Consider the following 11,811-nt stretch of genomic DNA (forward strand, 5'->3'; position numbering starts at 1 on the left):
CCAAATTGAAAACCTTTTAGTTTCACATGGTGATCAAAACTCTTTGTAAAACATCTCCGTTTCATAGTAATAAACACCTTAAAAGCATTTCTATGTTCATAGTAATCAAATCAATCAAAAACATCAGCTTTCACAGTGAGCTGCTCTTCTGACTTGGTTACTTCTTAAACTGGGATTATAAAAATAAGTATTCAAAAATAATCAAAAACATCACTTTTTACAGTGAGTTACTCTTTTGGTTTTCACACAGTTTCAAAGAAAGTTTATAAAAATAGCTATTCGAGTTAGCTTAATCACATTCATTGGGTCATGGCATAATTTGGTTATAAATCTCAGGTTATAATATCACACTGTGTTCCCTTGTTTAGCTGTTATTCTGACAGAGCCTGGCAGAATAACTGGGATCTCATACCTCCAGGTTCATTACAGCCCCTTTCAGACATGAGATACGTGACATTTCTGCTTCATCAGTCTGTTAAAATGATGCATTCTGTCATTCAGACATTGATAATATTGCACACCCCACTTTTCAGTTTTTTATTTGTTAAAAAAGTATAAAATATCCAATAAATTTCATTCCACTTCACAATTGTGTCCCAATTGTTGTTGATTCTTGACAAAAAATTTAAATTTTATATCTTTATGTTTGAAGCCTGAAATGTGGCAAAAGGTTGAAAAGTTCAAGGGGGCCGAATACTTTCACAAGGCACTGTACATGCTAGATATCAATTAACTACATTTCCATGTTATATCTTGTGACAGATCATGTACAAAGTGTTACAGAAAGGGTTGGAGAACCCAGGTGCAGACACAGACAGACAGGCAGTCTGGTGATCAGGAAAGGGGTTTTATTAAACGAGACCCCAAAATATTCTATAAACAGTGACCAGAACTGGGGAAGCAGAGCAAAAACCAAACTATACTAATGCTACAAAACAAAACCACTTAATACAACAAAACTAAGGAGAGGTACTCACACTATGGGGGGGGACTGTAAACCAAGAGGGCAAGACAGGCTGGGGAAAGTCCAAAAATGAGACAGGAACACAATTGAGTCCAAGAGGAGGGAATTCACAACAGAGGGAAGCATCCCAGAGGTGGTAGGTTTGGGGGGGGGGGGGGACAGGGTCTGTGACAAATGAGTCAATGATCCAGCAGCAAGTGAGTGGGGTTTAAATAGTTTGTAGACAGGTGAGGTGAGTTCAGTGCTTACTGCAGCTGACAGTCATTTGGGTAATCAGCTGGCAGAGCAAGATTGTGAGTGACTGGGAGAAAGACAGGAGGGAGAGATGATAGACAGAGGGAGCCAAAGAAAAACAAGTGAAAACACACAGATGAGCAAAAATGGGGAAAAGGACAAAAGGAGGAAGGGCAGGAGCTGGAGCAGGATCATAACACAAAGAGTCATATTTGTCTAATCTCAGGTTATCACATTTATCAAGAACTGCAAGTTTTACTTCTGTATCCGTAAGTTTCAGCTGGGAGGGGTTTGATTTAGGAGACCAGCCTATAAAACTGTCGACTGTCCATCGGCAGCAGGACTTCCCCAGAGGCCAGTAAGTATACAGCTTTGTTGCATTTTAATATTTTCATTTAACCTTTTCTACAAACTTAAAAACTGCCTGTGCTGCATGGAAATTAAAACTGCATGAAAATGAGTTGATAAAATTGTCAAATTTTTCTGCAGGTCTGCACCGAGAAAATGAGACTTTCAGCCGTCCTTCTTGTCATTGCCGCCTCGATGGCGCTGTCTGGTGACTGTTTACCTCTTCTTTGTGACTTTATGAACACATTACATATATAAAAGTGTTCATGTCATGTTTTCCTTTTAACTTCAGGGTAATAACCCTCAAGTTTAACAAAGTCAGTAGCTAAAACGACAATTTACTGATAAGTTGTTCAATAGAATATCTGTTGTTTAAGTTATTTTTCCAGCAAAAACTGCTGAAAAAAATCTGCTTCCAGCTTTAGAAATGTGAATATTTCTGGCGTTTTGTCTTCTATTGTAGTAGACTGAATACTTCTACCAGTTCATTTGTTAAATCCTGATGGTTTTTCCTGATCTTTTGAACATTTTCTTGACAAAACCTTGTCTCTTATGTTTCAGGCAGCGTCACGATTAAGACCGTGGTGTTCCCCATTGAATCCAATGACAGCTACGTTGAGCTGGTCCCTCTGAAACCTCTGCAGCTGCAGGCTTTCACTTTGTGCATGCGAGTGGCCACAGAGCTCAGCAGCTCAAAAGAGACCATCCTCTTTTCATATCGGACCAGAGACACGATGAACTGAATGTGTGGCAGGAGTACGGCAGGTAGAATATCTGAAGACCAACAACACACTGTTACTTTAGATTTAACACAGCATTCCAAATTTAAGATGGATGTGACCATATGCTGTTAAATTTCACCCTTTTTATCGTAAACTACTGATTCAAACACTATGACTGGCAGTATGAACATCTATTAAAATACTGCTCATACTACTACAACCAGGAAGCTTCTGCTGACTGTACTGCTGCAGTAATAAAAACTGTATTCATGCTTTTCTAGACAGTGACATTTTCCCATGTTCAGGGTATTATTTGTTAATGTGTGTGGAGAGTTATGTCTGTTCATGTCTTTGTACACATTTGAAAACCTAAATACAGACACATTTTAAAAAGACAAATCTCAGCACACATTTACACATCGTTTAATACCCCCATAGTAATACACAGAGCTGTGGAACTCCACAGTGTTTTAACCTTATTTTTGCATTAAAAGATCTGTACAAATAATGTGTGTGTGCAGATTGTCCCTCTACCTGAGGAGCTCTTTAGAACAGGGGTGTCAAGATCCGTTCCTGGAGGGCCACTATCGTGCATGTTTTAGATGTTTCCCTCTTCCAACACACCTGATTCAAATGATCAGGCTCGTTATCAGGCTTCTGCTGAGCTTGATGATAAGCTGATCATTTGAATCAGGTGTGTTGGAAGAGGGAAACATCTAAAACATGCACGATAGTGGCCCTCCAGGAACTGAGTTTGACACCCCTGCTTTAGAAGGAGTTTTATTTAAAGTCCCTGAGCTCGGTGCCCTTCAGACCCATTTGTGCGTCACCTGGGATTCCAGTACTGGTGCTGCCGCCCTCTTCATGGATGGAAGGAGAAGCCTGACCAAAATCTACAAGAACGGTCACACCATCAGCCAAGGAGGAATAGTCATCCTCGGACAAGATCTCGATAGCTTCCTGGGTCGTTTTGATGCTAATCAGTCTTTTGTTGGGGAGATCTCTGATGTTAACATGTGGGATTCGGTTCTGTCTGATAGAACCATCCAAGACCTGGTCTCTGGGAAGACAGTGCAGAAAGGAAACATCTTTGACTGGGAAACCATACAGCTTAAAGCTACTGGGACAGTGGAGGTCATCAATCGTGCAGTGTAGATCTAAGCTGTAGATGGAAATGCTGTAATGCTGAGTACAGCAACATAAAGCTCTTCAATCTTGTCTCTAATATCCTGTTATAGTCCCTGTACAGGAAGATGATTTAATGATGAAAACACAAATCTGTCAATCAGTATCAATCAAACTTCTTCTGCTCTAATAAAAATTCATGCATTAAGTTGTGAGTTGTTGTCCTTTAATTAGATCTGAATTATTGATATGACACTAAGTGCAGTGATCAATGTGAATTTTAAACTGTGACTCTGGCATCAGTAGATTTAATGGTAGCCCTGAAAACCAATAGAAGCTAGAAAATGTGAATGCAGCTTCTGCTGGCTGATACGTCATGATATAATTACACATAAGGTATAAAAGATAGAAGCTCGTTATATTTGGAAAAGCCGGCATATTGCAGAGTTCCTGGTAAGCCTTTTGTGACATTTCAGAGCATTTATTTTGACATCCTGTTATTTTTCAGCTAACTATGGGGTTTTATTTTGAAAAGTCTACATGCATGAACTTTCATCTCTTAGCCTTGTGACTGTTTATTGTTTATTTATTAGGATCCCCATTAGCTATACCTTTCGGTTAGCTATTCTTCCTGGGGTCCTTAAAAATTCTTGTATTTACAGAGGATCATTACAATTAACATTTATAAACATCATGACAGTTTAAAATTACATCAATATCATACAATCATGCAGTTAAAATCGTACAATAATACATTAACAATACATTAATCAAGTTCCCATATACTTCCTCAGATTCACTTTAAATGCACCGTGATTTTTAATTTTTCTCATATAAGGAGGCAAAGTATTCCATTTTGAAACTGTTCTATACATAAGGTTTTTTTCAGTACATCTGTTTTTGGCCGAGGTAACGAAAATGAAAGATTTGCAGCTTGTCTTGTATTAAACTCGTGTCTATCACAGGTAGGTTGAAGTTTAGAGAACAGGATAAACGGTTTGTGTGAGGTCCAGATTTTATGAAGGGATAACACAGAATTAAATTCCTGTCGGTCTTTGACTTTCATCCATGATAGTTGTAGATGCATTTTTTCAACATTGGTTCGACAGGGACAGCCAAGAGCTACCCTGGCAGCCCTATTCTGAGCTATCTGTAATCTATCAAGATATTTTTTATCTGAACATGACCATACAGAAGAACAATAGTCTAAATGACATAAGACCAAAGACTGCAGTACCAGTTTTCTTGTTTCTGTGGACATAAAATTGGCATTACAGTTTATAAGAGATATGTTTCTGCCCATTTTAGATACAATATTATTAATGTGTGTTTTCCATGACATGGTCTGGTCTAAAGTGACTCCCAGCAGTTTAATCTCTGTTACTTGTTCTAATAATTGGTTATTCAGAAGAATTTGTAATCTTGGAGCCTCTTTCACTGCTCGTTTAGTGCCCAATGTCATGCATTTTGTTTTTAATATATTCAATTTTAGCCTGTTTTCCACACCCCATTCATGAATGTCAGTTAGCTCTTTTTGTAGTAAGCTACTGACCTGATCCAGGTTTGGGCCAGAAACATGTATAGTTGTATCATCAGCATACACTGTCATACTGGCTCTATGCAAAACCCTTGGCATGTCATTTACAAAAATGCTGTGGGCCAAGGCAGCTGCCCTGTGGAATACCACACAATTGGATTACCGGGTCTGAGAGACTGCCATTGAAAGCAACACATTGTGTTCTATTTGTCAAATAACTACTTAGATAACTCACTGCTGAGCTTTTAAACCCATATGCTGCGAGTTTTCTAAGCAGTAGATGATGATCAACTAGATCAAAGGCTGCACTAAAATCAAGAAACACAGCTCCAATCAAGTGCTGACTATCAATCTGCTTCCACCAATCATCAGTAAGAGCTGTGAGGGCTGTGCTTGTTGAATAGCCTTCCCTATAAGCGTGTTGGACATCCGTATAGAGATGGTTTTCATTAAAGTAATTTTGAATCTGTCTGAACATAACTCCCTCCATCAGTTTGCTCAAAGCAGGTAAAATGCTTATGGGTCTGCTATTTTGCCCTGACAATGGTTCTTTTGAATTTTTTACAACAGGAATTACTTTCGATTTTTTCCATAAATCGGGAAAAATGCCTTCTTCAAAACATAAATTGAAAATATGACATAAGGGCTGGACAACTAATTCAGCTGCAATCTTTAGCAGTCTCCCATCCATATTATCAACTCCACAGGGTTTATCGCTGTTAATATTTGTTAGTAGTTTTAGAATTTCCTTAGTTTCAACAGGTTTGAAAATAAAAGAACAGTTTTTCTCGGACATAATTTGTTTTGTGATAATTGTTTCTGACCTATTACTACCAGCTCCATGCATCTCATTTCGTATTAATTCCACTTTTCTTTGATAGTAATTGCTGAAATAATTTGCAATTTCGAAAGGTTTGGTGATAAAAACTCCGTTCTGCTCAATAAATGTTGACTTTTTTCTCCTTTTGCTTCGACATAGTACTTCATTGATGATTTTCCACAAATGTTTAGTATTATTTCCACGTTCCCTAAATTTTGTATGATAGTATTCTGTTGTCTTTTGCCTATTTATTTTTGTTACTTTGTTTCTTAGTGACCGATAAGTTTGCCAGTCATCAGTGTTCCCTGAAATTACAGATGATCTCTTCATTTGATCTCTTTCTTTCATTAACTGTTTCAAATCTGCATCTAACCAAGGAGACGTAAAAGTTCGCACAGAGAGTTTTCTTATCGGAGCATGTCTGTCACACACATCTGAAAATAGTTTACAAAAATTATTCAATACAGACTCCGCATGTGTATTCTCTAGTACTGAATCCCATTTTACATTTTCCACATCCATGATAAAATCACAATTTGAAAAAGATTTATACATTCTTCTAAAAATTACTTTAGGTCCTGTCCGAGGAATTTTTGTTTTAAAAACCACACCAATTACATTGTGATCACTAAAACCAACAGGTACTGAAATTATATTAGAACATTTCTCAACGCAATTTGTATATATATGATCAACACATGTAGATGTAGTATGTCCATCTTTATTTGTGTTGATCCCTGTTGGTGAATTCACTAACTGCTCCAGATTACATATGGTAATTGTATTAATCAGAGTTTTTTTCATTGAGTCATTTGAAAACCAATCGATGTTCATATCTCCAAGAATAAACATTTCATGGTTTGTATCACTTGCATTTTGTCTTGTTGCTTTTAACAGCAAAAAACAACATGCAACATCCTTAAAACCACTGTTACCTGAGACTCTTATTTTGAAGTTTAAGCTAACAGATATGGAGCCTCTAAACAGGAAATCAATACGGATATTGGTCTGGAACCAGTCAGAACCTGATAGAACATGGTAGCACATGTTAGAATGCATTAGAACATGTAATGGATATTTATTTACCTAGAAACTGCTGTTCTGTGCTGCTGTCAGCTACATTATGCATTGCTGAAGGAGGCAGCCATGTTTGTAGTCCTTCTTTCTCAGTCCACTATCAATCAGCCAATCATCATCGTGAGTCAGTGGTTGTTTTGGAGCTTTCAGTGCTTGTCTGAAAGTCTTTCAGATTCTACTATAGTGCTCAGTTCTTGTTCTTCCACTTTGTACAGTTGTCAGATCATAAACATCGAGGCGATAATCTTCATATCCGACACTTGTCTTTTCTATGGAGGCAGGAAAATGATTGTGTAATAACTATAATAATTTTTATGTCTTCACACCACCTCATGTTAATGCTGGGTTAGCATTGGAGCTACCAGCTGTTAGTAAACAGCAGCAAACGACTCCCATCCAGAGGAAGCCTTCATAGCTGCAGGAGACTTGAACCAGACAAACTGTCAGGCCGGCTGCTGACGGCTCTGTCTAGTGCCTCCTCCCTCCCTGTTTTCCTTTTTAAGCATCTGCACCTGGTGGCTGCAGCAACAGCTGCGGCTCATGATAATCAGCTGAGATTGGAAGCACGTGAGGCCTCAGCCAATCAGCTCCACTCCCTCAACTACAAGAGCAGACGCCACTCGTCTTCCTGTGCTGGATTGTGAAACCACCTGTAATGTTCACTTGAGCCTTTAGTCATTGTTCTCGTTTGTTTGAGTGCCTTAGTAATTCTGATCTCCTTTCTGCTCTAGTTGTTCACCTGTGCCTTTCGTATGCCGCTTGGGACTCCTCCATTCTGCACCTGGATCCTTCCACAGCCATCTGGCAGAGCGTCTACCGCTCCGTCCAGCGTCCACAGCCATTGCCCCCTCCAATGCAGCCTTCCCCGGACACTCCCCTCTGCCGGAGCCCAGTCCAAGCATCTCTGTTTCTTGAGTATTTTTCGTGTAGTTGTTGCGAGCGTCTTTAGTTTTTTTGCCTTGAGTAATCCGCTACAGCCACAGGCTATTTATAGTAACTTCCTCGCCTTAAGAATTTAGCCCTAGTACAGAGTATCTTTCGTTATCCTAGAGTTTTTTTGTACAAGCCGTTGGCTTCGCTTTGAGTTAACCTTAGTTTGTTTGTGTTTTAGTTAGCTCCAGTTCTTGCCTGGAAAATACCCACTGTGAGTTCTGGTTGCTAGTCATCCTCCCAGCCACTAGCAGCAGTACTGACTACTTTCTTTGCTAGCCGTCGTTAGCTTTCCGCTTTCTCTATTCAACATTGTGTTTGGGCAATAAAGCCTTTAAACTTTCCGCCCTGCCTGCCCGTTCATTCTCTGCACTTGAGCTCTCACTCTGAAACCTTGACATAAACCTCAGGTGAGTCCTACACTATTCTATCAACACATTAAATGTCCTGTTATAATTTACACTACTGTTCAAAAGTCTGGGTTCACTTTGAAATGTCCTTATTTTGGGAAGAAAATCTTTTTTTTTTTTTTTTTTTTTCAATGAAGATAACATTCAATGAATCATAAATCAAGTCTAGACATAGTTAATGTGGTAAATGACTATTCTAGCTGGAAATGGCTGATTTTTAATGGAATATCTCCATAGGGGTACAGAGGAACATTTCCAGCAACCATCACTCCTGTGTTCTAATGCTACATTGTGTTAGCTAATGGTGTTGAAAGACTCATTGATGATTAGAAAACCTTTGTGCAGTTATGTTAGCACATGGATAAAAGTGAGTTTTCCTGGAAAACATGGAATTGTCTGGGTGACCCCAAACTTTTGAACGGTAGTGAAGATACTGGAGTGTTTTTGCTGATCATTCTGACCTAGAACAGTGGTGAATATCTTTGAGAAACCGTAACGTAATCCTACAACCCTTCTTGTACAGAAGTTAGAATAAAAACTCTCCTCCTAGCCAGGGTTGTTTGGTTTCCACAGATGTTACACTGCAGTGAAACATGAGCTCACAGTGAGTAAAAACTGCTCGGTCTTCAGAGGGTTAAACACTCGAAGGTCGGTAAAAGCAGGAAAAGGTGCTGCTGAATGAGTAAAGGCAGAAAGACCAGTGTTTTCTAAAATAGTGGGGGAATTTTGACATTTCTCACTAATCTAACTTCTACATTGGGATTTCTGTTGCAGAATTCACGTAAATTTAGGTGCAGCAAACAGAGTTGCTATTGACAAGGCTGCTCAAACTAATTTCATTGTATATGAAAGTGTGCAATGATAATAAAGTTCTTCTCATTCTAAATGTCGACTCAGATTCAGCCGCCAAACTCAATTAGAAACCAGAAAAATTCAAGTTTCATATGCTCTCAATCAGAATTGTCCTTAAAGTTAAATCCAGACATGTTCGTTGGGTGCGTGACTTCTGTGGGAACATGTATTTTCATTTCCATTGCAGGGTTTTGCCATGTTTCAGGTGAAACAGGACAGACATATGGCTTAAAGTATTCCGTTGTCATGCCGGATTTCCAGTGTTAGGCTGGAAAAAAACAACAATGTAGAACCACATTGTCAATCGAGGTCATCTACAAATGGAATGAAGGGGTGCAGCTTTTGCTCTCAACTAAACTAACATCACTAGCCAATGGGAAGTAGAGTGGGGCGGGTCTTAGAAAGGCGTTGAGATCCAGCTGCATTTGAGTCCAAACCAGCACTCAGAGCGCAGTATTCCACCAAAGCTGCTCAGTCGTATCATTAACTGATAAGTCCTCAGTGGTGAATTTGTAGTAGGATCATAATCGTGTGATCATCAGCAGTCAGCTGATGTAGTGTTCACTTGTTGCCATGGTTACAGTGAGGCCGTGCTGCCATCTCTCAATGATACATAAATCTTTAACAAATCCATGGATCCAGACTACAAGCTGCATCACTGCCAAAATCTAATCACTTGGTCCGTGTGTCATTTCTGAGCTTCCCTGAAAATTCCTTCCAAATCTCAGGCATGTTATTTAGTCGCGGATCCGCGAAAATTCGCGTATCAATGTTGAGACCCAATGTGAATCGCCCAAATTCGATGAGAAAAAAAAATATGGGGTGTAAGGGGTATAGGGTTGGGTCGCACGTAGTTGTCAGCAGTGCGCTGGCTTGCGATGTTTACTTTCACGTACATCGTGTTCAAATTCGGTAACGCGAGAACTACCATTTTACGAGAGTGGAAGGCAGTTTGTGTGGTCGTGCGAAGAAGGAGGACAGAGGAATATGGCTAGAATTATTGACAGGAAAGAGGAGAATAGAGCAAGGGAAGTGGACGATGGGTGTCGCATCAAGTGGAATTGGGAGTGGTTGGCGAAATCCATGAAGCTTACGCACCAAAAGCATGAATTGGAAACAACGATTGGAGAGCATTATCGAAAGTTAGATGTAGCTGGGAAAGTGAGGTGCATGGTGTGCGACGATGAGACAAAATACAACGACAGAGGATGCCAAGCGCTGATAGACCACATGAAAAGAAAAATCATGCCAGGAAATTGTACGAAAAGCGCTCTAACCACCAAATGCCCAGCAATTTTTTCACCCAGCGGAGGGAAGAGACGCGACAACAGGACCAAACATACGGTAGGGTGACCATATTCTGTTTCTCTGAAAAGAGGGCACACTTCCAGCTCGCGCGCGAAAACGTTTCAGTTCAAAAACCCGGACATTTGAAGGACTTTATAAACGCCGGCCGGACAGGCCGGACAGCCTCTCAAAAGAGGACATGTCCGGGCAAACGAGGACGTATGGTCACCCTAACATACAGGATCAGTAGTGTGTATGTGCAACAACCCAGTGGCATTGCCCCACTGAGTTCCTCAACAGAAGAGGCTCACTCCCATGGTCGATCGGAAAGCAAACAGTGATGATTTCATGTGGCTCATTCAAATTTGAATCCAGTATAAATATTTGGTAGTGTCTACAGATACGGACCTGTACCCGTAGCCTGTGTCCTACGGATACGGCACTTTCCATTTGCCAGACAGATACGGACCCGTACGCGAGTCTTGCGAGTCAAGAAGCTGCTAACCACTGCAAACTGTTGAAAGGTAAGCTAAGGTTAGGGTCAGGTTTAGGGTCCGTACCTGTAGTACCGATGTTACAGGTGCGTACCGCTAGCGTCTACCGGGAGTCACGTGACCAGATCTCGCGTATCTGATTGGCAAATGGAAAGTGCCGTATCCGTAGTCCACAGGCTACGGGTACGGGTCCGTACCTCTAGCAACAACCTAAATATTTGGTTTCATCACATTAACATGACTTTGTGCTGTTTTTGGGGGGTGCCTAGAAGGTACCATACAGACATTTTTTTAAGCCTTCATGTTTAAAGAATTCTAGGTGTCAGAGTTCACCAGACTGCACCATTTCAGCCTTTAAATTTCAAAAGTTTCTTCTTTAAGCTCTATTTTACCAGACCTGTCAAGCTTAGGTGTCTTAAAATAAGCCAGACATGCAAAAAAAAAAAAAAAAAAACTGTTTTCACTCAAAAATAGATTTTTGCCTTCATGTAACCTCCTAATTTGAGATGTATTAACCCTCCTGTTGTCTTCATTTACAGGCACCAAAAATATTGTTTCTTTGTCTGAAAAAAATCCAAAAATTCAGCAAAAAAAATCCTCAAATTTTTGAAAATTTGCAAAAACTTCAGTACGTTTCCCTTAGAAGTTTTACTTTAAAAAAAAAAATATCCCCCAAATTTGGCAAGAACATTCTTGTAAATATTTTCCAAAAATGAGTAAATATTTTCCAAAAATCCCAAAAATATCTAAAATGATTACATGTATATCAGTTAAACTTCTAATGTTTTCTTTAAGAGCATTTAGGAAAAAAAATCAACCAAAATCCAGTGAAATTCGCTGGATTTTGGTTGATTTTTTTTTTTGTGAATGTTCTTAAACATTTTTAACATTTTTTTTCCACCAAAAAAATGTTCAAAGATTTCCCAAAAATGTGGACATCAGAAGTTTGACTGTGAAAATGTATTTTTTTTCTACATTTTCAAACTTTAACATTTTGATTGAAAATAAGAC

At 39.4% G+C, this 11,811-nt stretch overlaps 1 protein-coding gene across 1 annotated transcript; it reads left to right on the forward strand.

Annotated features, from left to right (window-relative positions):
- Nucleotides 1–1,201: 1,201 nt before the first annotated feature.
- LOC110963477 (pentraxin fusion protein-like) lies at nt 1,202–3,601 on the forward strand. Its single transcript, XM_051940002.1, is given in 6 exon segments — nt 1,202–1,556; nt 1,688–1,754; nt 2,108–2,275; nt 2,278–2,311; nt 2,763–2,766; nt 2,989–3,601. Coding segments are annotated over 5 exon segments (693 nt in total). The 5' UTR covers nt 1,202–1,556; nt 1,688–1,702; the 3' UTR covers nt 3,424–3,601.
- Nucleotides 3,602–11,811: the final 8,210 nt, after the last annotated feature.

Source organism: Acanthochromis polyacanthus, chromosome 19 (assembly GCF_021347895.1).
Source record: "Acanthochromis polyacanthus isolate Apoly-LR-REF ecotype Palm Island chromosome 19, KAUST_Apoly_ChrSc, whole genome shotgun sequence".
Lineage (NCBI taxonomy): Eukaryota > Metazoa > Chordata > Actinopteri > Pomacentridae > Acanthochromis > Acanthochromis polyacanthus.